General features: G+C 43.8%; 2 protein-coding genes across 6 annotated transcripts; both read left to right on the forward strand.

Annotated features, from left to right (window-relative positions):
* The first annotated feature begins 812 nt into the window (after positions 1-812).
* On the forward strand, positions 813-15,447 carry LOC129172541 (phosphatidate phosphatase LPIN1-like). Of its 4 annotated transcripts, none has more exons than XM_054762395.1 (20): positions 813-1,023; positions 1,934-2,207; positions 2,366-2,569; positions 2,633-2,728; positions 5,957-6,246; positions 7,270-7,371; positions 7,449-7,572; positions 7,669-7,912; positions 7,965-8,058; positions 8,150-8,334; positions 9,640-9,733; positions 9,810-9,879; positions 10,307-10,399; positions 10,476-10,534; positions 11,585-11,726; positions 11,819-11,955; positions 12,066-12,152; positions 12,225-12,492; positions 12,981-13,084; positions 14,074-15,447. In XM_054762395.1, the coding sequence occupies exons 2-20, from the start codon at positions 2,196-2,198 to the stop codon at positions 14,252-14,254; spliced, it is 2,586 nt and encodes an 861-aa protein (XP_054618370.1). In that variant the 5' UTR covers positions 813-1,023; positions 1,934-2,195; the 3' UTR covers positions 14,255-15,447. The 4 variants fall into 4 exon arrangements, with proteins under 4 accessions (XP_054618370.1, XP_054618368.1, XP_054618369.1 ...); XM_054762393.1 differs by having other exon boundaries at positions 11,807-11,955; positions 14,074-15,445; XM_054762394.1 differs by having other exon boundaries at positions 11,588-11,726; positions 11,807-11,955; positions 14,074-15,444.
* Positions 15,448-15,629: 182 nt separating this feature from the next.
* On the forward strand, positions 15,630-22,535 carry LOC129172543 (dihydroxyacetone phosphate acyltransferase-like). Of its 2 annotated transcripts, XM_054762400.1 has the most exons (16): positions 15,630-15,798; positions 16,076-16,285; positions 16,363-16,539; positions 16,610-16,739; positions 17,127-17,254; positions 17,370-17,445; positions 17,504-17,655; positions 17,730-17,833; positions 18,803-19,044; positions 19,232-19,492; positions 19,558-19,637; positions 20,149-20,292; positions 20,365-20,464; positions 20,529-20,622; positions 20,719-20,780; positions 20,865-22,535. In XM_054762400.1, exons 1-16 carry the CDS (start codon positions 15,703-15,705, stop codon positions 20,891-20,893), a joined length of 2,085 nt encoding a protein of 694 aa, XP_054618375.1. In that variant the 5' UTR covers positions 15,630-15,702; the 3' UTR covers positions 20,894-22,535. The 2 variants fall into 2 exon arrangements, with proteins under 2 accessions (XP_054618375.1, XP_054618373.1); XM_054762398.1 differs by having other exon boundaries at positions 20,149-20,464.
* Positions 22,536-27,466: the final 4,931 nt, after the last annotated feature.

Here is a 27,466-nt window from a genome sequence, read left to right on the forward strand (position 1 = left end):
AATAATAATAATAAAAGGCAACATAGTGTCGTGACCAAAGCAGTGCACATGCAAGTTGCCAATAATAACATAAAAAATATCTTGTTTAGTTTGTGCTTAACTTCTTTTTATCCTTGCATGACAGTTAAAAATGTCCAAAAGGGAAATGCATCAAGCCTTCATGCAACTTGTAATAAGTTCCAACAGAGAACAGGTTTTATTGTTTTTTTTAAACCTATGAAACCTTATTTTACACTTGTATGACAGTTAAGAATGGTAAAATGGGACCTAAGGCACTTAAGACAGTACAACACTATTAAAATACATGACACTTAAATAACACAGTCATTCTTTTTAAGCACTTTTTTAATCATTTTTGACAGGTTGTTGGCTGTGAGCCCATTATTTTTTAGTCTGCAGGCTTCCACACACTCACACAGGCACGCGCACAGAAAGTGAAGCCAAATATTACTTCAAGTATTTCCGTTTGAGGATAAAAGCCGCACACATCCACAACACGTGGCGTCTCGCGAGGCTGTGATTGGCTAGAAGGATCACCTCACTGCATTGTGAGCCATCCGCAGCAGTGCAAGAACACTCATTTTAAAAACACAACCACCTTACTCTTTTATTATTTACTTTATCATTACACGTATGCAACAATTTTGTATTTTATTTCACTTACAAATGATGGGGGAATTCAATTTCATGGCAGGAAAAAGCACGGAAAACAACTTCCGTCTTTGCAGCGATGAATTCAGCAACGCGACAAACAAATCTGGACGCTGATTGGCCGGGGGGCGGGCTTTAGCTGCTGGTGACGTATGCAACAAGCCAGGCTATGCGTCAACTGTCCGGAGGAATGAGAGTTGTTGCTTTTTGGACTTGGAATGTTCATTTTCTCCACATTTTTTAGTCACTGGCAGTTTCAGTGACATTAAATAAATGTTAGACAATTTTGTTTTTATTTTTTTAGGAAAAATAATGTCCGCCTGTGAGGTCATTCATCACTGAGGAAGTGCTTCGTTGTGTTTGTGTCAAGAGGTAGGAGACAGTTTTGTATTCTATTTAAAGACATTTCCATCCATAAATTGGTGTTTAACGCACAACATGGTGTACAATCAAAGTTATCATACTCGTAACCATTCATTATTCTCTCATTATTCTCATTATTATTCATTATTCAAGTTATAACTTGTTAAGTTGTTTAATAAGTGTTTCAAAGAGACTTTCATATCAGCTCGTGCACTGTAATTTTTCATTTCAAACGGAAAGTCAACATTTTCTTGGCTTCTAGTCTCTCAAAAATGGCACCAGGAAGAGTGTAGATGTGTGAACGTTGAGTGAAAATGACTCCAAGTGCGTTTATACACTCAGATCTACAAAAAAGCAAGCCGTCAGTGTACTACATATCTTATTTTGAAAAATGGGTCTCTCCGTTGTAAACAAATGAAGGCTGTGGTTTGCTTTCTCCATCGCTGGTGATTTACACTCTAAAGGCATGTCTTCTTCCTCTTTTTTGGCCTCACCTGCATAACAAGAAGGTTTATTTTGAGGCCACAAAGCTGGTGTGCAGCTTTGAAAGTGAACCCCTCCGCAGGGAATATGCACTTCCTGATGTAAGACAGTGAAGGTTAGACAGTTGGACGTGCGGCAACGCTTAGATAATGCTTCTCAGATCAACTCCTGTTGTCCTCCGGAGAAGGTGATGATGGGGGGTGTTAATGCCCGCCTTTTGGAAAATAATCTTAAACTGCATCTGGTGTTGGCAGCATTGATGAATGGGGGCTTTAAAAATAGCTGTCTGTACCCAAGGGGGGCAAGTTGCACATTGAAGTCCCAAGATAGTTCCATGTTTGTTGTGTTTTGTCAGTGCATATGTTGTCAATACAGATGGGAAAAACACAGGAAGCAGTGCTTAATACATGCTTCCTTCTGTTGATAACAAACTCAGCTGGTGGAGACAAATGAAGCAATGGACACCGAGTCATGCTCTTGTGCAACTTTATCCCCCGCCTTCATAATACAAAAGAATCTCCTCCTATTTCTTCATCTTATGGACGTTTTGGACACAAGTGGCATACGCCAGTGAGCTCTCCCTATGGCTGAATGGACACACAGATTCTGGTAGAAAGACTTCTTCCCAGAAGTTTGACTTATGTCCATCTAGTGTGTCCTCCTCCCGTTTCTCAGAAAACATCCCAGCAGCTCCCCGGATGTCTCATTTGGTAAGCAACACGTCTCTTGTATGATGAACAGTCGGGATGTGATTCCCACGGAGGTCAAAGTTTCAACAAGTTCTGACCGATGGAATAATCTTAGAATAATGTCACCCCTTTGCCCGCTCCTCCGAAGTCATAAACAACTCCTTTGTACTTCTTTCCAGACCCGTCAGACCATGAACTACGTGGGCCAGCTGGCGGGTCAGGTCTTCGTTCAGGTGAAAGAGCTGTACCGAGGCCTCAATCCGGCCACCCTGTCGGGCTGCATTGACGTCATCGTGGTGCGACAGCCCGATGGCTCCCTGCAGTGCTCGCCTTTCCACGTCCGCTTTGGCAAGATGGGCGTCCTCCGGTCCAGAGAGAAAGTGGTAAGGGAAAAGTTTCCATTTATCATCTGGTAGGTTTTTATGATGCATTTCTTGATGTTTTAGGTGGACATGGAGATCAATGGAGAGCCTGTGGATTTACATATGAAGCTTGGGGACAACGGAGAGGCTTTCTTTGTGCAAGAAATGGAAAATGACCAGGTACACAAAAAGGCATCACTATTAGTAGTGGTATATACTACAGGTGCGATGGTACAGTCGTCCCTCGTTTATGGATTCAATATATAATAAATGGAATATTTTCGTAGTTGTGACATAGAAAACCTGTTTATGATCTTCTAGATACGCTTTTTAACATGATTAGAGCCCTCTAGACATGAAATAACACCCCTGTAGTCACCTTTACACTCCTATTACCCAATATGGTAGACATAATCAGACAAAATAAGACATATTAGACATAAATAAGATAACATAGACTCACATGTTACAATTCCTTGATGCTTTTTTCTGGACAGCGTACTTCCTGCAGTGGCTATTGTCTCATCAATGTATTGTAACGGCGGCTTTAAATGGCTTTACTCTCATATTAGCCAATATAGTAGACATAATAAGAGTAAATTAGCCCTTTAAGACATAAATAAAACTCCCGCTGGTGTGTGTCACAGTAAATGTGTTCCTTAGGGGACCTTAGTGGTGGGAGGACAGGACGTTATGTCAGAGCTCTTTGTGGTTTATGGCCCCAACAGCAGGCCGTGTTGTTATTGTGATTATTATTGCGATTATTATTGATATATTATTGTGAGATCACAAATGCCTGTTCTGTTGATCACATCTGGTGCTTGTCCCACCCAACAATTCCTGGCACCTAGTGGCCAATGTAGAATACTGCATTCATAATTAGAATGCTTCCTCTGCCTTGTATTCATATTTTAGTTCATTTTGCCTTTTTATGCTTGAAAATGCTTCATTTAGGTTCAAAAATAAGTACAATTTGCTTAAATGTGCTTTTTTACTAATAATAGGCCGTATTCAACCATGAACCAGCGATCATTTATTCATAAATGAACTTTTGAAAAAAACGCAATAGAGTGAGGGCGCAATGTTAGAATTGCGATATGATGAGGGCCGACTGTACGTGATTTTTCGATGTGTAACATTGGGTACGGTACAGAGGTGTACCGAGTTCCCACACGGTGGACATTAAGCGAGGGACAGCAAGTGTAACTGTCTGGTGGTGTAGTCCCGCTTCTGCTCTGCAAATAAATACAGTGCAGCCCAGCCTTTGGATCGTGATAGAGTCAAGGACAAGTGAATCCCAGTGAATTACGAAAAGTTTGTTGCAATTGAAAAAAATAGTGAAAGATGTTTCTACACAATCTAAGCAGCTTTAAGTTTTGCATTCTGTTCCCTTTCTGTACCCAAAATAAACCGAACTGTGACCTTAAAAGCGAGGTACACACAGAACTGTGATGACGGCGTATAATTGCAGCCCTTTTATATTCATATTATTCAATTTACTTGAAGTAAGGTGTTGATTTAAGAGGAGGCTTTTCTTTGTACTAATGTGTGTGAAAGTCCATGCAGGGGAAAATAGCAAGTGTTGATGTGAGGCCAGGTGGGTTTTTTTTTGCTTTGTTAAAGTGGACTCGATCATGTGAGGGCCCAGCATCAATTCCAGTGGAGGCCACATTTTGGCTATATTTGCTGTGGTGTAGAACGCTAAGAGCTGTTGCTAATATATTGCTTTGCAGCCCTGATGTGAATTTCTGAGTATTTTAAAAGTCAGGCTGTGTGTGGAGTTGGCATCCCTGTCAGGAATTTCTTCTTTCCCTTTTAGCTGAATAGTGGTCCTCTTTTCCCGGCAGCACCAAATGCAGAGCTGACTAACCTACATTCAAACCTCGCATACTTAGAGGTTATAAATCTTGGCCATGTTTATCCCCACTTTTTATGCCTGCCGCCAAACCAAAGTCAGCTGATGGAAAAATGTGACAAAAGTTGCTGTTTCCACTTCTTGGAAAGCTGATTTGTCTTTCCAACATCCACATTGTTTCCTTTGGGGGGTGTGCATAATATCTTTGCATGCACGTGACTATGTGTGCAGCTTTGAAGACATAAACGAGCCATGAACTGCTGCGGGGGCCGGCGTCAACAAGGGAACAGGGTGATTTATTTCAACCATAGTGGTGTCAGATTCCCAGGGCTCGGGGAAACGTTCTTTTCTTGAAGCTGCTCACTTGGCAGAGGGAAGCTCAAACGTGACCACTATTCTCAAACTGCATATGTCTTAACCTTGTTCTCTTTTTTTTTTTCAACCTCAGACCTCTCTCTGTGCCAAAAACACATGCACACACATGCAGAAACTCCTGGAAAGTTCTCTGCTTTCTTAGAGGGAAGTGTGATGCATCCAACTCCTTTTACAGAACTGAGAAAGGAGTTTTAGAGCCATAAAGCAGAGATGGCACATGTTATTCCAGCCCGAAAGGCCCTAAATATGATTACATGCAAAACATAGGGGGAACTTCCAGTGTGAATGGTGAGTGTTATTATTCTTAAGTCTTCATCAGCATTATCAGCACAAGGATCCCCAGATGTGAAGAAAAGCAAGGTTACATGTAAAAACATAGCTGGAACCTGAAGGAATTGTGTTTGAATGGTGAGAAATGTTGTCATCAAGCCAAGATGTAGCCATAACAATTATTTAGACATCACTGCATATCATACCAATCCCCAGCTGCAAGGTTACATGTAAAGACGTAGCCCCAAATTGAAGGAATAGGCTTTGAATGGTGAGAAATGATCAAAGAAATAACTCTAACACATGTTTCACACATCACAGCATATCATAACATCCATCCATCCATCCATTTTCTATACCGCTTCTTCCTCATTAGGGTCGCGGGGGCATGCTGGAGCCTATCCCAGCTGACTTCGGGCGACAGGCGGGGTACACCCTGGACTGGTCGCCAGCCAATCACAGGGCACATATAGACAAACAACCATTCACACTCACATTCATACCTATGGACAATTTAGAGTCGTCAATTAACCTCACCTGCATGTTTTTGGAATGTGGGAGGAAACCGGAGTACCCGGAGAAAACCCACGCACACACGGGGAGAACATGCAAACTCCACACAGAAATGCCCAGGGGAGAATCGAATCCAGGTCTTCCCGATCTCCAAGCTGTTACTGTGTTGGCCAACGTGCTAACCACTAGACCACCATGCGGGCTCATATCATAACAAGATCCAGATATTTCTGTTTTCTGAGCATAATTTAAATCAGTGCTTCTCAACCTTTACTGAGTCAAGGTATATATTATTTCACATTAGAAAGAGCTCACGGAACACCACCATACAAAAGCGTTGTATGAATGGCGACGGTGGTTGGGAATCACTCATCTAACCGATCCACCGTCAACAGGAAGTGGTTCCCTCCTACCTGGCCACCTCTCCCATCCTGTCGGACGGCTTGGTTCTGATGAGCTCCTCTCTGATGGCCAAGACTTCCGGGCCTCCCGTGCAGACCTTGGGCTCCACGGGGAGCGGGGGAGGGCCCGGCATGGTGGCGACGACAATGATGAAGAAGAGAAGGAAGAGGAGGAGGAAAGCCAGGGCGGAAAGCCTAAAGAGGGAGGAGAGCGGCGACTACTCTGAGGATGAGGACATGTTCACCATTGACATCAGCTCCGATGAGGAGACGGAGAGCAACAGGTAAGCACGAGGAACAAGAAGATGCACCGCTTCAATCAGTCGTCCCTCATCAAGGGAGTACACGTGACACAGCAAAGGAGCCCCCCCGTGCACACACACATCCGATAAAGACAAAAATCCATATTGAAAGCATCAGCACATTGAAAGCGTCATTGCAACGTGTGTGTAGCACAAGTGTTGGACCCACAGCAGTGCAGCATGTGCAACTTGTGGGTCAGGCACGCAGCAGCATCGCAGCATCTCTCACGTACACACATGCCTTCCAGAATGGAAGCACAGTCAGACTTGATCCCATCATCCCCGCATATCACTTTCAATATGAGCTGCACTACAGTGTGTGTGTGTGTGCGCATGTGTGCGCGTGTGTGTGCATGTGTGCTAAACACAAGACTGAGGCACATTTCTGACTTCCTGGTTTAAAACGTAAACAATGAAGTCGTGTTGAATGTATGCTCCATGTTTAGGAGGCGTATGTACAGCATAGGGCCCAGCGTTTGGTGCTAAAAGTTCCAGCTTGATCTGCTTTTGTAAAAGGGAAGAAATGTGAAAATGTAACTAGCGGACAAGGGTACCTCCCAGACTGGAAAATGTACAAAACAAAAATCCTATTGGGTGAAAAATGTTTTGGGATGTGGGAGGAAGTACCCGGAGAAAACCCACACGAGGCAGCCAACTCCACACGGAGATCCTATCCCCAATCTCCAGACCCTGAGGCTGACGTGAGGCTAACCACTACGAGGCCACTGTGCTGCCCTAAAAATAACACAGAAAAATGAATGAAATGGGATTTTCAAGTGGCAAAACACAGCTGATTTTCAATATCTTCATTTTCTCCACAAAAACATCCCTGGTGTGCGGTAGTTTCTCCTGAAAACAACTAGCGTACACCCATTGCTGCAGTGGTAGAAGAATACATCAACACTTTATTCCAGATTACATTCACTTTGGCTACTTCCAAAGGTGGAAATGTACATTGAGCATCATATTATATTAAGTTTAAGACTACGTCTGCGTGTGTTTCAGTGTATCACCCAGAGATTTCACGGAGGCCGGGCCGACCGGCGGTTCTTTCAAACAGTCTGGCGTCTACGCTCGCTCCGACGGCGACTGGAGTCCCGTCCAGAGGTGCCTCACTTGCTCACTCACGTCAAAATAAATGATTGTGTTGTCCAAAAATGTTTATGAAAGCTGCTTTTTGTCAGCCCTGGAACCTCCCGTCCCACCTTGCCCAAGAGCGACTCTGAGCTCATGATCAAGCCCTCCGACGCAGCCAATCAGGATGCAGCCATGCACTGGGCGTGGGGGGAGCTGCCCCAGGCTGCTACTGTAAGCATTTCATTGATGTAGCTCTTCCTGTAAATGAATGATTCATGTGCTACATGGAACCTGAAACCTATCTACAATATCCTTGTCCCTTCTCAGCCGTCCTTCCTCTCAATGAAACCTGAGCCGTCGCCTGTTTGTCCCGTGTCCATCCCCGTATCGGCGAGCACGCACTTTAGAGTGATTAACCATGAGGAGGCAACCGGTGAGGACGCCGTGATGATGGAGACACAACCCATGAGTGCAGAACCTCAGGGGGGCATGGCGCCCCGCATGATGTCAGAAATGGAGGAGACAGTACCTTGTCCACCAGGAAAGGCCGACTCCCCATCTAAGAAAAAAGGTAACACACACAAAAACATTAACATTAAACACATTAAATTGTATTTTGGTAGACAAAAGGAGTCGTCATCTCGGCGCTGACGGAGTCTACCTGGATGACATCACAGATCTGGAGCCTGAGGTGGCCGCCTTGTATTTCCCTAAGAGGTATTGCTGATATACTGAATACTTTTATGTCCTGTTTCTATGACGTCTTTGTCCCAACATGGCCGCCTGCTCTGCTGTGTTTTTGTGGCAGTGATGGAGGTGCCACGGTAAGGAGCATCTCAGACGCGGGCCTCCTCAGGTCCAGTCTCTCACCGCAGTCGCTCAGCTCGGGAGGAGACAGCGGCGTGGACAGCTACAGCGACCCTGTGAGCGACCTGCCGTCCATCGCCATCTCGCTGTGCGGCGGCCTCAGCGACAACAAAGAGATCACCCGAGGTACGCGGAGAAAGTGATGCTGTGGATAAAAGCACTGGTGTCTAAAGTGTGGCCGGTTGCTTTTTCTTCAAAATGGCAGCTAGAAAGTGTTTTTTTCAGTTGGAAGAGTTGTGGCAGCAATGGAAAGATTTGTTGTTTCTGGGGAGCTAAAGACCGTTCAGACAGCTGCTTCGACAAAGCACAGTTCCACGCCAGATTGTCCAACACTCATCCAATTATATTCCACAACAAATTCTTCTTTACTGTTTGCACATAACCCGGTTGGGGGGGCGTCTCTATGCAGTGGTGGCGGGGGTCTGGAGCAGAACCTCGACCCCTGACCGATTGAAACAGAGTCGACGTGGTCAGGGGAGGAGCCTGCAGGATTCGAGCATGTCGGCCAATAGGAGAAGAATGCAGATTTAACCTGTATACATCTTGAGATTCATGAAGTATTCTTTAAACAGAAACTTTTCATACTCATATCCAATATCATCTTAAAAGCCTCGGAAATGAGCAGGATAGGGTCTCATTAAACAAGAAAACGAAAAAAAAAAGCTGAAAAAAGAGAAAAAGTTGAAAGGTTACTAATAACTACTATAGTAATAGCAACACATGAAGGCTGTTCTTTATATTCAAGATTCAAGGGTTTTATTGTCATATGCACAGTAAAACAAGTAGTTCTGCTATGCAATGAAATTCTTGTTCTGTTTATTCTCCCAAAAAACAAAGAAAACACAAGAAAATGAATATATGAACAGTGGATCCCCGCATGTTCGTGATTCAAACATCCATCATACTGTACAATTTACATGTCCTAATCTGCCATTGTCAAGTGTTGACATTTTGCACTTTGTTTGGCGGTCCTTGAATGCACCGCAGAGATGCACCATTGACGCTTGTATGTGTAGAACTTTCTCCGACATTGCCACACCTTGATAATTCTACCACCTGTTCATGGATCATTTTACGATCAAATTGTTTAGCACTGCGTACCGATACATTTTATTCTTGAAAAGCATTTCCTACGCATAACCTGGATAGTGTTGGGAGTTAACATTCGCCGATGGGAGGCCTTGTGGAGCTGAATCTCATCTACGGTAATAATTACAAGAGTCAATTTATTCCAAATGTTGATCTGAAATCAGAGGAAAACATCAAACTAGCAGGAGGATTCGGAGGTAGCGGGAGCGAGGTGTGTGTCAGAAATAGACACTTTTGTGGGTGTCACATTTACTTGCGTATTTTTACCCAATCCTTTTTCAGTTTGAAAAAAAAGGTTTGGACTCGGCCTGGTCTTTAAAGTATGTCTGCTTGCACTCACAGAGCAGTTCCACGAGAAGATCATCTCGTACCAGCAGTTTGTCCAGAACCCCTCTGTCATCGACGAGCCCAACCTGGTGGTGAAGATTGGCTCAAAGTGAGACTATATAAAATATCTCAACACTGCAACTCTTCCTTTTCATGCGGTGTTCCACTTTGGTTTCCTCTGTCAGATACTATAATTGGAGCACTGCCGCTCCCATCATGCTGGCCATGCAAGCTTTTCAGAAGCCACTGCCGAAGGTACACACACACACACACACACACACACACACACGGCAGAGAGGAATGACGCCCTCCCATTGATTTGTACGTCCAGCTTGCACTACAACACTCCAATGCTGCGACTACATGTTAGCATCTTACGCTTACTTAAATTGTGCCTTCTGTTCCTCCTTCCTTGTTACTTTACACTCCCCTTCCATCCAATCCATCCATTAAAACAACTGCCTGTCTATTATTTCCTCCGCCTTAGGCGTCCTCCTGTGCTGTGTGACTGACCTGCTGGGCTACAGCTCCATAACGCCTCTTTGCGTCCTCCTTTGCATCCATTCCTACGTTATTCTGTTCCCTAGTCTTCATTTATGCTCTGCTTTGGCTTCTGTTGTCTAAGTATTTTTTTTTTGCCCCCCGCTGTTTTGTTTGGGTTGTGCTGTGGTGCCCGCTCCAGGCCGCGGTGGAGAACATCATGAAGGAGAAGATGCCCAAGAAAGGAGGGAGGTGGTGGTTCTCCTGGAGGGGCCGCAACAGCAACAGCAAATCGGTAATTTCATTGGAAGTTGGAAGTAATTTGTTTACCTAAACGTGAGTGAAGCAAACCTTTTTTTTGTCTTTGCTAGGATTCCGTCTCGGCACGCGGGGACTGTGGGTCGGCTGATGTTGGGACGTTGGGGAGCAGGTGGGCGGACGTTCCTAAATTAGAAGCAATTATCCATATTATAGTATTTCTTTTGTCTCAGAAGTCCCACAGTAGTGTACAGTCATCCCTTGCTGCATCGCGCCCGCACTCTATCACCCTTTTCCTCACGAATGCAACCATGACTGAATGATTGCAGTTCTGTGGTTGAATACGGCCTATTATTAGTAAACAAAAACAAGCATGTTAGGGAAACTTATTCTCACCTAAATGGAGCGTTTTCAAGCATGAAAATGTGTAAATGACCTAACAAAATAAAATCAAATACAAATGCAAGGCAGAAGAAGCATTGTAATTGTGAGTGTAATATTCCACATTGGCCACTCGGTGTCAGTGTCTGTGAGACAAGCACCAGACGTGATCATCAGAGAATGTTTAAACCATCTCACAAGAGACACAATAACAAGAACATGATTATCATCATGTTCACATCATGTCCACAAGCTAAAACTCAACTATGAACCTCCGACATCACTTCCTGTCCTCCACACACACATCTGTCCGCCCACCACTAAGGTCCCCTAGGGAACACACTTAATGTGACACACATGAGCAGAGGCTTATTTAGTCTTATTATGTCTAGTGTATTGGCTAATATGAGTGTGAAGCTATTTAAAACTGCCTTTACAATACAATGGTGAGACAATAGCCACCACAGGAAGTACACTGTCCAGAAACAAACAACAAAGAACTGCTAATGTTTGAGTCTATGTCAACTTATTTCTGTCTAATATGTCTCATTTTTCTGGGATTAAATATCTACTATGTTGGGTAACAGGAGTGTAAAGGGGACTATAGGGATGTTATTTCATGTCTGGAGGGCTCTAATCATGTTAAGCAGGTTTTCTATGCCATAACTATGAAAAGATCCCACTTGTTAATGTCCAATCCTACTTGGTGGAAATTCACTTATCGCAGTCGGGTCTGGAGCCAATGAAGCGCTGTAAAGGACGGACGACTGTATTGGAGGTGCTTCGGGTTTATTTTAAGATGTGTAGCGAAGCCTACACAGGATGACATGATGTTTGATAGCAGACTGAAAGAAGAGTCATCCTCCAGTGATGAAGAGCACAGGGCGGCCAAGCAGAGTTCTCCAAGCATCCAATCAGAACCGGGCCTCACGACAGGAACCGTGTCGTATAAGAAAACACTCCGACTCACATCCGAGCAGCTGGTGAGATGTCTTTCAAACTGAAGCCGTTGTGCGTTTCCTGCTTTTCTAAGACGTGAAATCATACACAAATAAATATCCAGACATCGCTGCAGCTGCAGGACGGTCCTAACGACGTGGTGTTCAGTGTGACCACTCAGTACCAGGGAACGTGTCGCTGTCAGGGAACCATCTACCTCTGGAACTGGGATGACAAGATCATTATTTCTGACATCGATGGAACCATCACCAGGTGCGTCTTCTTGCCTACACCTTTACCCGGATTTGCACCAAACTCACTCATACAGTACATCCATCCATTTGTATGCCGGATGTTGAGAGAATTTGTGTGTTTGCTTCCAGGTCGGACACGCTCGGCCACATCCTGCCCACTCTGGGTAAAGACTGGACGCACCAGGGTATTGCACAGCTCTACCATAACGTCAGCCAGTAAGTGCGCCATCATCACCATTATGGCAGAGCTCACATCTTCATGGTGTCTAATCCTCCTTTCTCCCCCAGGAACGGCTACAAGTTCCTGTACTGTTCAGCTCGAGCTATCGGCATGGCAGACATGACGCGGGGCTACCTGCATTGGGTCAATGAGAGGGGCATCATGCTGCCCGTGGGGCCAGTGCTTCTGAGCCCCAGCAGCCTCTTTTCGGCCCTGCACAGGGAGGTGATTGAGAAGAAGCCTGACAAGTTCAAGGTGGAGTGTCTGACTGATATCAAGAACCTCTTCTACCCCAACACCCAGCCCTTCTACGCTGCCTTTGGCAACAGGCCCACGGTACGCACACGCACACACACACGCACACACACACTTTATTATCTCCCATCTGTCCCATAGAACATAGTCTCAACTGAATTCATGTGTTGCCATCATGAAACCTTTCTTTATTGAATCCTGTCACTGAAAACACAACCCTGAGCTTTGATGACACCTGACAGGAAGTCTGTTGCTAATAAAAGTACAAATAGTCTACTCACCCTTATCATCCTCTAGCGAGGGCCACAGCGTGAAGGTGAAAGGATGCCACTTTGATATTTTGTAAGGATATGCTAACATGTTGCATATATTTCAAGAAAGTGTAAAAGTAAGCTAGCCAACCTCTATTAATAGTAAAGTGTAAAAATGCTTTTTTTAATGTTTTGATTGATTTGTACTGCCCTTTTGTACCAAGCAGCGCTCCTGTCCCTCTTCCCCACGTGGCAGTGATGTTGTATTTCCTGTTCTGTGGTTATTATCTCACTTTCCTTTGCCATCCATGTTGCCAGGACGTGTTCTCCTATAAAGAAGTCGGCGTCCCGCTGAACAGGATCTTCACGGTAAACCCCAAAGGAGAGCTGGTGCAGGAACACGCCAAGACCAACATCTCATCGTGCGTTCACTTTGCATAAGCTACAGCAGGGGTGTCCAAACTTCTTCCAGCGAGGGCCTGAGTGAAAAATGAGAGGGTGCAACTTTGCCACTTAGATATTTTGTAGAGCAACACATGTAGCTATGCTAACACGTTCTACTGCTTGTATTTCAGTGCATCTCAGCTTTAGCATATTGGTGAAACATTGATATCAACTTTGCTCCTTTTTGTCCATTTGTATGCATTTTTGTAAATGTTTTTCTTGTAATATTATAATTTTATTCTCATAATATTTAGACTTTATTCCCGTAATATTGTAATTTTTACCGCAACCTAATTTTCCAACAATGACAACTTCATTTGTTCCTTTCTCCTAATATTACAACTTAAAAAAGAACATCTGTTTTCTTTAATAGTTCAACTTTATCCAACTAAAATGATGTTATTTTTCCTCTTAATATTACAACATTATCTTTGTAAAATTATGACTTTTTACAACTTTTTTCTCTTAATAATTTGACTTTATTCTCATAAAATGACTGCAGAGTTTTCCATTTTTGCTGTTGTTTTTCTTTTTTTAGTTTTCTTGTTAAATTATATTTTAACAAGAATATTGTTAAAATATGTTCAAATGATGTTTTAACACGAAAAGGGACAGCATGGATCAGGTGGTAGAGTGGTCGTCCCCCATCCTGAAGGTTGCGGGTTCGATCCTCTGTGATCATGTTGAAGCGTCCTTGGGCAAGATACTGAACCCCCAGTTGCTCCTGATGCTGCGTCATCAGTAGGTAAACGTGCTTAACAGTGTCAGAGGTCATCAGCAGGTAAACAGTGTTCCTTGGAGGTGGAGAAGCGCTATTTATACAAGTGAAAGACCGTTTAGCATATTTTTACAATGTGCTGCAGGCAAATAAAAAAAAAAGCCACGGGCACTTTGGACACCCTGAGCTAAACTGAGTAAGAATAAAAGACACACAAGATATTTATAACGTATTTCCACCCCCATCCAGATACGTGCGTCTGTGCGAGGTGGTGGATCACGTGTTCCCCCTGAAGATGCGAGCCTCGTCCTCGGACTTCCCCTGCTCGGACACCTTCAGCCACTTCACCTACTGGAGGGAGCAGCTCCCCCTGGTGGACCGCCAGAGAACTACACCTCAACGTACACCCATCCCCGGCAGCAGACAATAATCCATCTAAGCGCACAGTTTGTCTGTGGACGTACGAGTAATCTTTTATTCAGGGCAGCTTCATTAAGAACATCTTTTCATTTCAGTTGAAGTGAGCCGTTATTCTTTTGTAGCAGAGGAGCTGAACTCGGTGCCAAATATATCCATTTATTTTCAGGAAATATGCAAGTAGGCAAGTATGAGTATGACGTAATGGTTGTTAACAGAACAATATCAGGATAATGTGAAGCACATTTTTTAAAAAGTGCCTATTTATTGTTGGGAGCGAGAGCAGCTCTTAATAATCTGCATATTGTTTTTAGATGTGAGCTGGCATCAAATGCCTTTTCATGTTCCTTCCATGAGATCATTTGGAATGAACTCACCTCAGTCCTCAGCTGGCATGTGAGCCTTTCAAAAAGCGTTCATCAATCAAAGACACGTTGCAAAGTGTTGCAAAACGAATCAAAATGAGTTATTTTGTAGCATATGCTGCCATGATGACGTGTGTATACTCTCTTTTATTTCCATGCATCCAAATGTGTATTATTCTTTCCGTGAAAGAGTTGAAATTGGTCATGATCATGTGTGAATGTTACAATATCACTTTAATGAGTGTCAAATAAAGGGTCTTGTTGAGCAATGAAATGGTTTGAAATGAGCTCACTGCTGGAGGACGTTATCTTTAAGAGGCACATCATCTCTCATATTTCCTGGTCACATCACACATTGGATTGGACATTTGTTGCTAGGCAGTTTTTCATGGGGCACGATCACTTGTGCCCCCAAAAATAAAATGGACACGGCAGGGACAAGTCGGCAGGATAAGGATGAATTGTTTTTCTCCAGAAAACAGTACGCAAGGATTCCATGGCATCTTAACATGGTTCAATTGTCGCTTCTTTACTCATGCTAATTGTTCCCAAGCGTGACACCCTAGCGCTATCGTCTGCCAGCTAGGGCACTGTCGCACTTGCCCCTATTAACTAGCAAATGTATTTCAACAAAAACGTAAGCTTTTTTCACCCCAGTGCCCTCGGCTGGATCTGGTAGGGCACTGCCCCAGCATTTTACACAAAACAAAACGATGGGTTTAACTTGTAAATATCCAAATACCGTACTGATCCAAATACCGTACGATTTTTCCACAAGAAAGCCTAAAAAACATACAGTGTATACTGTATATCTAAAGATGTATAAATGCATTAGCATCCTGAAAGCTGTTGCTAATATTTTGGTTCATTTGTGTACATTCATTCTTATTTGCTTTGAAATAAATGCCTTGCGGATCTAGGAAATTAAGCTTGGTTGTTGTATTTCAAAATACTTTCTATACAGTTTTATAAGCAAAAATGAAAGTGGCAAAACAAACAAAAGCGAAAGTGAAAGTGTTTTTTCGGACCCTCTCTTGAAGAACTTGGACATCCTGCATCCATTTGCCAATGTTTTGGACTTCCTCTTAGCCACTTTATGGTTTTATGGTGTCGCACGTCGGAAGAACTATACGGATTTCTTTTTTTGGGTACAGAGTCCAGTTCAGTGAGCCACCAAACGATGGCCAACACGGTAAGGAGACTATTCCTGTTGCTTTTGAGTGTAGTTGCCAATAAAAAGGGTTACTCTTTATGGTACATTGTTACGTCTTGTTTGGCCAACGCATTGTGGGCCATTACAGCTTAAAGTCCATTCAAGGCTTACGTTGTTGCAACGACAATAACAGAACATATGAAATAATGATATAACACAATAAACATAACATAAAAATGTTATGTTATATTCTGCTAGTCATAGTCTAAATGAGGAAGTGATCCAAGTAGCCGATGTTGTTCTACGTGATTCTCAGCATCGGGAGTCCGTCCAAGCAGGCCTCAAGGAAGAGGATGACGAGGACAAGATGGTGGACATATTACAGGAAAGAAGAGACAGCAGCGACCTGGGCCACGCCTTCAGGACCTTCAACCCCCGCCCGTACAAAGGTGCGCCGCCCTGCTCTGTTGCCGACCTCAACAGGGCCGTGCTGGGCTCGGAGGATGTACGCCGCGTGATGGAAGAGGTGGTCACAGCAAATTAAAGGTCCATTGATAAGATTGATAAGATGGAGTCACTCATGCTCCCGTTTTGGTTCCTCAGGTCGCCATGGAGACGGGGTCGTCACTGGAGGCGGTGACGGAGGAAGCTGGGGGTATTCTAAAGGAGATGTCCCAAAACTTGCAGCTGGGCTTCGTCCGTCTAATGGGCTACATGCTCAGCAAAGTGCTGAAGCGCATCTACTCCAGCATCTACGTCAACATGGACGCTCTGCACCTGGTCTCAGCTTCTACTACCGTCCATATTTTAGTTCTTTGCTGCAACGTTGTTCATCTTCTGTTCTCTGCAGCTCCAGCGGGTCGTGGAGGACACGCCCGTCATCCTGCTGCCCAACCACAGGAGCTACACGGACTTCCTGGTTATCTCCTACATCATGTTCACTTATGACATCCCGCTGCCTGTCATTGCTTCTGGACTGGGCAAGTATCTTTTATATATTTGATGGAATTAAATACTCTTGCATTTCATTGGATTTTTATTGCATTTTTTTTTATTTGTCATTTTATTTCCAACAGTGATCCACAAATTTCCTCTAATTTTTTCCAAGTGACCTCACACATTTGATTGGCCACTTGTCGCTAGGTGGATTTGATAGGCTACGTATTATTGTTTGTGCCCCAAGGCCCAATGGCACACATTTAGAAAAACATTACATGTAAAAAAATTATCATTCCTGATTAGAATAAATATGTATTACTTCTTCTATTCTAAGTGTAATTGTTAGAATCATGATGATTTTAGTCTGATTAAACTCTGGTCTCTGCTGAAGCGGCTCACCTTTTTATCTTCCCCGGCGTGACGCGCAGCCCTGGCCAGGATGAACTTCGTGGGCGAGATGCTGCGTCGCTCCGGTGCGTTCTACATCCGTCGGGACATCGCCTCCAACAGGCTGTACTGTGCGGTGCTGTCCGAATACGTCAAAAGTCTGGTCAGGGTAGGACTCTGTGAATGAAAGCGGAGCATCATCATCAGAAGATAGATAAACTATGCCCTTATTATTATTATTATTCCATGATGTGCCTAATCAAATGGCTTCATGCGTTTTTCAGAGAGGATTTGCTCCGGTGGAGTTTTACATTGAAGGCTACCGGAGTCGCTCCCTGAAATCTTTGACACCCAAGCTAGGTGAGTTCGTCAGCGGTAAAGCGTAAATAATGAACCTCCCGTGTGCTACTGTGTGCAGGTATGATGCGCATGGTGCTGGAGCCCTTCCTGAAAGGTGAGGTGCACGACATCACCTTTGTGCCAATCAGCATCAGCTACGACCGCGTTCTAGAAGAATCTCTGCTGGCTCGGGAACTGCTGGGGATCCCCAAGCCTCGAGAGAGTACCTTGGTGAGTCACACTCGCTAAGCTCTTCAACATTCTCATCAGTGCTGCTCACAACAGTCTTGGTTCTCCATCTTCAGAGCCTGCTGAAGGTCAGCTGGGTCCTGAAGGAGGACTACGGCTGCATGCACGTCAGCTTTGGGCGTCCCGTGTCGGCCAGACAGCTGTGTCACGGCAACGTAACGTAGGCCACACGCACCATTGTTACAATGACTCGTTACTCAGTGTAAGGAGAGGTTCCGCAGGTCCTTCATACCGACCGCTGTCAGGCTCTACAACACCTGCACCACCTGAACCATGTTGTAGTCACTATGTATTCTTTACTTGCGTATCTTGCTTGCTGCTGTAACAAGTGAATTTCCCTGCTGTGGGATAAATAAAGTACAATACAATACAATACAACACAACACTGCGCGTGCAGGATGGCCATAGTTGTTTTGTCATTACTCTAACCGCCAGAAGAGGGAGACAAATCCACCAGCCAACTTATCAGCTAATTCATTGGAATCAATTCAACAGTCAAAACTATACGTTACACAGTACATACTGTATGTCATGCTAATGTTTAAATACTAGTACTCTAAGACCTAATATCATTTTATATTTACAAAAATCGAATTTATATAATAATTTAGAAAAATTATTAAAAGCCACTCTTTTAAATACTACTTTTAAATACTTACAATACTCCTGAGTGGCCATTTGTGGATTATACCTTATTTTAAAAATATTCTTCTCTTTAATTTTATCAATACATATGGATTTTTTTTTACTTTTAGTTTTTTTTACTGGTGTATTTGCAAAACCTTTTTCAAAAGATGTTTTTTTTTTTTTTTTACTAATACTGACAAATCTAGATTTTAAAATATGTGGAAAAAATTCAAAATTTCAATCTTTGTAATTACAGGAGAACATGCTAAACTTTGTCTTTAGCATTTAAATGTTGATTTTTTTTTTTAATTCATATTTTTTTAATACATTTGATATTTTACTAGATGATTGGTGTTTTTATGAAATGTTTCAAGTCATATATGGTATTTAAATGAAATGGTAGCGTCTTAATGTGGCGGCCGTTTGTATTGATGATTTTTACACTTGGTGTATGTTTTACACCGTACCCTCACGTCCACACTCACAGTCCGTCCTTCCACAGAGAGCTTCCTGAGAGGTCGTCAGAGGAGTACCAGGCGTGGGTGAACAGGCTGGCTCACGTGATAGTTGGCATCCAAGAGCGGGGCTCCTTCACCAGCCCTTGGTCCCTCATGGCCTGCCTGCTGCTCCAGGAACCCCTCTCGGTCCTGACGGACAGCGGCCTGGCTTGGCGTCAGCTCGCCGAGAGGACGCTGTGGCTTAAGAGGCTGGCGCTGGACTTTGGGGCTCGGCTGAACTGGCCTGGTGAGTCCAAAGGAATGCAAAGAAATGCAGGGAGTGTGTCAGGTGAGGACGCTTTGTCCGGCTTGAAGCGAGATCAGACAGATTAGAAGAATGTGATGTGGCACAAGCGTTCACGCTCACTTAGGGGATGTCCGCTGGAGGACTGCACTGGAAGTCACTTATCCTCAACGTCCCGCCTGCGTTCCAGGACGCGTGTCTGACTGGGAGGTGATGTCATCTGCCGTGGCGCTCCACCACACCTCCGTCCACCTCCAGGGGGAGCGTGTCTTCCTGGTTGGGGACGAGGACGCGGCAGCCGGCCGGGAGCCAATCAGCGCAGAGGACGGCGTCTCCAAGATGGCGGCGCCCGTGTTGATGATGGCGTCCTACCGCAACCAGACACTGCACCTGTTTGTCCGTCCTGCCCTCTTGGCCGTGGCGCTGAAGCTCGCAGGGTGCGGTCGCAGAGGTGAGGGTGCGGGTAACCGTGGCGACGTAACGTGATGCTGATGATGCGCCTGTTTGTTGTTGCAGATGACATCTTTGCATCCTTCTGCTTCCTTCAGGATGTCTTCCGAAGTGAATTCATCTTCATTCCTGGCAACTCCTCGCAGGTGAATGTGTTAGCTAGCGTGTCATCTTACCAAGCATTCAGATCTACCAGTGGTGACTCTGGGTTGAGGACAATGCCCCCCCTTCTCGTATTATATATTTTTATCAAGCCATACATTTTCTATGCCACTGTTCGTACAAGAATTTTGTGTTTTTTTTTTCATTTCTATTTTCATTTGAATGAACTGATGGGCCCATGAGAAACATTTACAACAACAACATATTCATGCATATATACATATACATATACATATACATACATACATACATATATATATATATATATATATATATATATGTGTGTGTGTGTGTATATATATATATATATATACATATACATATATACATATGTATATGTATATATGCATGAATGGTGCACGCCTGTGTTGTTTTTTGAATATTTATTTGATATATTTTGTACGTATGTAATAAAAATGGGTCTAGAAAGTACAATAAGAGTATTATAGTGTAGTTGTATTGCTGCCCCATCCACCGAGCTTGTTGTGTTTTTAGGACTTTGAGGAGGCGTGTTTGCTCCTGGAAAAACGTGGCACCGTGCATGTGGTCGGCCAACAGGAAGTGATGCCGTCAGAGGACGGCGTGGAGGTGTTGTCCTTCCTGCGGGGGCTCCTGCAGCCCTTCATTGACTCATATCAGGTGTTTTTTGATTTTGTACCCTCACCGATCGTGATCATGACGATGATCACGTTAGGGTTGCTTCCTCCCCAGGTGATGTTGGGGTTCCTGTGTGAGCAGGAAGCTAACGTGATCACGGAGGAGGATTTCCTGCCTGCAGTGAGAAGTCTGGCCTCAAAACTCATCCTATCAGGTAGAATAAAGACGCCTAACCTCCTGTCGGGGGAGGGGCTGATGGCCAATCTCCCTCACCGCAGGTGATCTCCGCACCTACGAGACCCTCTCGTCGGACACCCAAAAGAACGTCCTGTCGTCCCTCAGGAGGCTGGCGGCTGTGACAAAGTTGAAGGCGTGAGTAATTAGATTAGCGGCGGGGAAATCTGTTTGCTTTTAAGCTCATTTTCTCCACTGCTGCTCCACGCCAAAGCTCGCTTTCTTGTTTGGCAGGTCTGAGCAGAAGAAGTACAGCGTGGACAAAGATGCTGTGGGAAGAATAGCAGACACGCTCTGTAAGAAACAATATTCACCAGTGCGGCTTGGCCTTGTCGCTTTGACACATTGCTTTTGGTTTCTTTGGTTTTTCCTGACTCTAGCTGGGAAAATCCGCCCCCAGATGCTCTAGACTGAACCTGACGCAAGACTTTAGTCCCCGTTGGAAGACGTCCAAGCTCAGCAGCAGACCACATCCTCGCTCTCACCTCAGCGTGAACCCTTACGCCATTTGGCTTCATCCCCCCATCGCCGCTAAACCCAAAAACATCTCCTCTGACAACTGTACATTACAAATACTGTACTTTTTATAGACGAGGAATGGGGCCGGGGGCCAGGGGGGCAGCATATTTGAAGATGTATTTGCGTGAGAGCCATACTGTATCACATTTTTTCACTTTGGATAAAAAAACTGAATGCGTGCCTTTTTAAGCAAGATCAACAATTTTACAAAGTAACGTGTCTCTGAACGGATTCTTTTTCATAACATTGTTAAACTGAAGCATAAAATACTTTTACCGTTAATGCGACCTCCGTACTCCGCATCTTTATTTGTTTGCTGTGCTAGCTGACTGTCTGATGAAAGGAGACCTCGCAATGACCCGGCTAGGCTAGCGCATTCTCCAGTAATATTCCACTTTTGGTGTCTGACCTGGAAAAATACAGGAAGGACAGCGGGCATTGGCATTGGCATTGGCTCTGGACACCCCCACTGGAGGAGAAGTTTGATATAATTTTTAACATTGTGATATCTCTAATCTTTTACTTTAGAATGTCAGTAAAAAAAAACACACTGAAAAAAAATGGAAAAATTGGCCAATATAGTTAGTGTTAAATGAATATTTAATGAACAAAAATAAAGTTGCCAAGTCAATATTCAGAGTAGTCATAACATTAGAAGAAATATTAGAGAATAAAGTCATAATAAAGTCAAGAATAAAGCAAGACTTTTACAAGAACTTATGTTACGAGCATTTTGTTGTTAGATCAAATCTAATATGAAATAAAAGTTAATTCTCCAAGAATAAAATAAGTACCATCACAAAAGTAACATTATGAGAATAAAGTTGGGTTTTTAACAAGTGAACATCAAAATTACCGCAAAAATGGTTAGGAAAGAAACGCAAAGTTAGCCTTAGCTGAATAAAGTGCTGATATTTACTTTGAAAAATTTAAATGTTCCATAAATAAAGTAGCAAAGTCAATATGCACCGAAGTAGTCATGATATTACAAGAAATACGTAGAGTATGCGGTGTAAAGTGTGTAAAGTCCTGACACAAGAATAAAGTACTACAAGAAGATGGAATGTTATTAACTAATATTATTATGGAGAAAAAACACCTACAGTAACATCCCATCAAGTCACAATGGGGGGGAAACATTTATCAAACACAATCAAATTGAATTCTATTTAGAATATAAATGAAAAGAAACAGGAGAACTGCTCCTAGAGTCAAGTAAGTAACACCACAGAAGTTGGCATTTTGGAGTGTAAAATGGAACGCTGCGACAATAAAGTTTGATTTCACCAGACAACGAGCGAACGTCAAGATCACCGCAAACGTTCTCAGACTATTCCTACTACCAGCACTACTACAAGTCTAGTTTTCACGTGACACATGGCATCAAAACAACAGCTGGCGCTAGACTACAACCTTTAACCATCCGTTTGTTTCTAGCCAATCAAAAGCCTGAAGAAAGTCAAGGAGGGAAAAGGCGGAACAGAAATGTGCACGTGTTTTAATAGAGAATGTCAAACACCATAAAGCACGTCTGAGACATTGGTTCTTGTTTCAACTTCTTTCCATTGCAACACGCATGAAACAAGCGTAACAAAATGCACCATAGATTTCCATTTCATCTTTTTTTTTCCTGGCTTTCAACAGCAGTGAGCGAGGAGCAGAGGTCAAAGTTCAAGGTGCTGTCGTCTCACCGCCCATCCAACAAGCACGCTGCAGTGAAAAGGCCTCTTCAGGTACACCTGCACCCCGTCCAAAACAACCATGGCTGCCTTTGCAAAGATCATTCTCACTTTGGCTCGTTTTGGTGAAATCAGACTAACGCAACCATTGGCTGCTCAACGTGCTACAATCAGTCATCTGTGCCTTGGCGGAGGTCTGCACTCCAATGGAGCACCATTCCAGGATAACCATCTTTATTTTTGCCCGTTTCTCACAAAAAATGGTACCTTTCAGGGTGCAGTACCCCTTACCTTTGACGTCATGTTAAAAATGAGGTGTATTTCGTATGAAAACGCGCACCCTACACTTTGGACGTGCTACGACTTCTCTGACAAATACACCACTAGGTGGCGCTGCTATTCAACCCCCAAAGTCGCATTAACTTGAAATGACTCTCACACCGCTGGAAGTTTCCAGGGTTAGCCCATCACCACGAAAGCTGGTACACGCCTTCGGGGGGGGGACAAGCACGAGTGTGTCAAAGTCGAGCATGATCGGTTGGAAAACATGGCCGCCATCAAGAAAAACATTTTTGGGATTCAGTACTGACAATTGACTTAGACAATATCTTTTTCATCACAACTCATAAATGGGGGGTCGCAGAAATGTCATTTTTGGCTCCAGAAAAAGTAGAAAGTTACCTTGGAGTCCAGTATTTATGCTGATGCACTACTTTGGTGCGAATGTCTCACCCCTGTGGAGGTAGGTAGCTACTGCTCTTCAATCCCTCCACCTTAGGAACACCTGGACACCTTTTGGACCTGGAAAAAGGTACACAGTTACAGTACCTTGAGTCTCCAAATCAGGCCCTTGGAGTATATTCAGTGGTGGGAAAAAGTGTTGCACCCTTCCTGATGTCTTCTTTTTTTGCATGCTTGTCACACTTGAATGTTTCAGATCATCCAACAAATGTAAATGTTAGTCCATGACAACACAACTCAACACTACATGCACTTTTTAAATGAAACTTTTTATTATGAAGGGAGGAAACATCCAAAGCTACATGACCCCGTGTGGGAAAGTAAAGCTAATAAGTGGTTGGCCCCCCTTAGCAACAACTGCAATGAGTCTCTTCCAGCGCTGGGGAGGAATTTAGCAGAATTGTTGTCATTCAGCCACATTGGAGGCTTCTCCTTTTGAATGTCAGGCCACAGCATCTCAATAGGATTCAGGTCAGGACTTGGACTAGACCACTCCAAAGTCTCCAGCCATTTAGAGGAGGACTTGCTGGTGTGTTTTGGATCATTGTCCTGCTGCAGAACCCAAGTTGCTTTCAGCTCGAGGTCACCAACATTCTCCTTCAGCAGAATTCATGCTTCCATTTATCACATCAAAACAGCCCCAGACCATCTAAACACCACATTTTACTGTTGCTATGATGACCTTTCACGCCAGATGCAATGGGACACACACCTTCCAAAAAAGTTCAACTTTTGAGTATTTTCCCAAACATCTTGGGGATCATCAAGACGTTTTCTGGCAAAATTGAGACGAGCCTTAATGTTTTTGTTCATCAGTGGTTTTGGTCTTTTTGCCCAGCGTCTTTTTTATGGTGGAGTCATGAACACTGACCTTAACTGAGGCAAGTGAGGCCTGCGGTTCTTTGGATGTTGCTGTGGGGTATTTTGTGACCTCTCGGATGAGTCGCCGCTGCGCTCTTTGTGTCATTTTGGTTGGCCGGCCACTCCTGGGAAGGTTCACCACTGTTCCATGTTTTGGCCATTTGTGGATAATGGCTCTCATTGTGGTTGGCTGGAGTCCCAAAGCTTTAGAAATGGCTTTATAAGCTTTTCCACACTGATAGATCTCAGTTCATCTTACTTAAGTTATGTTTTACCGGGGGCGGGGAGGGGGGCAATCATTTTATCACACAAGAGTTCATGTTGTGTTGAGTTGTGTTGTCATTGACTAATATTTCCATTTGTTTGATGACCTGAAACATTGAAGTGTGACAAACATGCAAAAAAGTAAGACATCAGGAAGGGGGCAAAGGCTTTTTGCAACCAGTGTACAGGAAGTAGACAGAATGTGTTTTAGGAGGCCCACATGAGAGATGCATGGTAGTGCGAGCTAAATAAGGCAACCAAAATATTAGAAACAACCTCAATAATAAATCATCTTTGCAAAAGCAGCTTCTTTCCTCTTCCGATGGTGCAGGTGTCCCTAATGAAGTGTCCCCGCGGCGAGGCCTATCTGTACACGGGTGGCACGTCCACCTTGATGCGCAGGGCGCTGACGGGGTCCTGGCAAAAGACGGAGATGTACTCCAGCACTTTGGAGTTGAGCCTCTTCTCGCTCTCCTTGGCGCGGTGGCGCTCCTTGTCCCAGCGCTCCTTCTCGCCGTTCATCTGGGAGAAGAGGTTAAGCTGGATGGCGCGCAGCGTGGCCGCCAGCACGTAGGAGCCCCCCTGCAGCGCGTGGCAGAAGGCGGCGCCCACGCTCAGGGCGGCGCCCATCAGGTTGGGCATGGTCTCGCAAAGCACGCAGGCGCCCTCCAGGAGGTGCAGCGTGCATGCCCGGCCCGGCGGCGCCCCATGGTGGTGATGCTGGTGGTGAGGGTAGCCGTGGGGGCCGGGGCTCTGCTGGGCGCTGGCCAGCAGGTGGCGCGCGCAGTCGCTGAAGTGTATGGCGGCGCGGCGCAGCGGCAGCAGGGCCAGGTAGAGGTGGCAAGCCGCTTTGGTGAGGGCGTGGAAGAGCAGACGCAGCTCCAGCACGGCGTTACCTATCGAGGAGGAGAGATAGAAGAGATTAGGAGGTGCTGGGGTCAGATTGGAGTCTAATTTAATACGGTGACTAATGTCAGCCTGCATTAAAGTCTCTTGTGGGCGGCAACCGTCACCTGAGCACGCAAGGCACGGCCCCGGACGTCCCATGATCAGATAACAAACATCGTAACGTGCATTGATAGCATTCCCGTGCATCCATCAAGCAAATAGGAAAACATTTCAAGCGTCATGATTGAGCAACTTTGGATGTTGACAGTTTTTGGATCCGTTTTTCTCTGCTTTTTATCCTCACTTTTGGTACCTCGATTACTTACATCATCTCCGAGTTTGTCATTTGATCTGATTTGATATTAGTTTTGTTAGATGATTTTACTTTGAGTATCTTCAAAAGTTCGATTATCATCGTTATTAGGAATGAAAGCACAAGAACATGTTCCAATAATACATAGAGTACATCACATTCATTTCACAAATGAATAATCACATTATAAGACAAGCGGCATAGAAAATGAATGAATATATACAATTATGTATCACAGCAGAAATTCTTCAGTGTGCTCCCAGAATAATAAATACAATTAAAAAAAACACACAATAATACAAAAAAATCATAATTAAAATACAAAAATAGAGAGAAGATTGAAATAAAAGAATAAACAAAAATCTTACCTGCTCGAATAAATAAATCTAATCATTCCTAGGCGTAGTTCATTAATATGTAAAAATGCAGATTAATTACATATTAAATGGAATTACTTTAGTCAAATAAATACATACAAGCATTCTTATTCAAAAACACACAAAATGATGATTAGAATATTCTAATATTATTACAGGATAATAGCTATAAAGATGTTAGCAAATAGAAGATGAAATAAGTCAGATCTACCTAGATAGAATAAACACATCTAAGCACTCCCATCTGTAATGAATACTTTCATTTAATACAATCGCATTCTAGAAATATGGCGATGATGAAATTGTAGTAAAAAAAATGTAGAATCTAAAATAGATAAAATTGACAAAATACATAATATAAAATATATTCGATAAAATAACTACAATATAGACTATTTTTCGTGTTAAATTATCTTTATTTAAGATGGCCCATACGCTATATACATTTCCAGAACTTTTTACAGTCAAAGCATGAGGCTCGATTAGTAATATTTGATTTTACAGCATCTTAGTTGGAAAAAAAGCGTACACGTGACAGAATTGCACACCATAAGAGAGTACAGTGTATATATTGGTACATATATAGATGTCTAAAGAAAGTGTGTCTTACCGTCTATAAAGCAGAAAATCCACAGTAGGACGATGCACGCTGCTAAATAAGTAAACCAATCCATGAGCTTTCCTCCTGTTCTGAACCAGGCAGTGAAAATAAAGTTAAAAGTAAGAGAAAGAATGCAAAACCAAAATGCAATTCGTCAGTTATGATGCTACTGCTACGTCGTGCGCTTTTACGCACGCACCTCGTCAGCGGGTGTGATTTCTCAGCCTGCAGGAGAGACACCGAGGACACGTCTGGTGCCAAACAAGCGCATTAGGGCCAGCAAGCTGCAACCTTTTCACCTAGTCTAGTCGTGCACACCTTGGTAAGAGTGCTAACGAGGGCTAATGTGTCACCCAGCAAGGCTGCATAGAGGGGATTCTCCATAACAATATCCAAATGACATACATGAGGTTTGACTGTGAATTTGTCACTTTTTGGAGAAAACTAAAACCACTATACTCCAAAAATCAACATTCAAACTGCTTGTTTGGTGGCGCTAGCAACCTCGGAAGTACTTTTAAGCCTCGTTTGAAAGCGAATCGCTACTTTTGCAGGTCTTTGTCGCGGGATGTGACGTCACAAATCATGCGACGTCGTCATGGTAATGAGGTATGAGCGCACGCTATACAGTGTATAGCGTGCGCTATACGGTGGTGTATAGTATACACCACCAAACCCCGCCCCGACCCATACACCTGCGCGAGGAGGACCAACTTCCTTCTTCACACAATGTCGACAG

Source organism: Dunckerocampus dactyliophorus, chromosome 19 (genome assembly GCF_027744805.1).
Source record: "Dunckerocampus dactyliophorus isolate RoL2022-P2 chromosome 19, RoL_Ddac_1.1, whole genome shotgun sequence".
Taxonomy (NCBI): Eukaryota; Metazoa; Chordata; class Actinopteri; order Syngnathiformes; family Syngnathidae; genus Dunckerocampus; species Dunckerocampus dactyliophorus.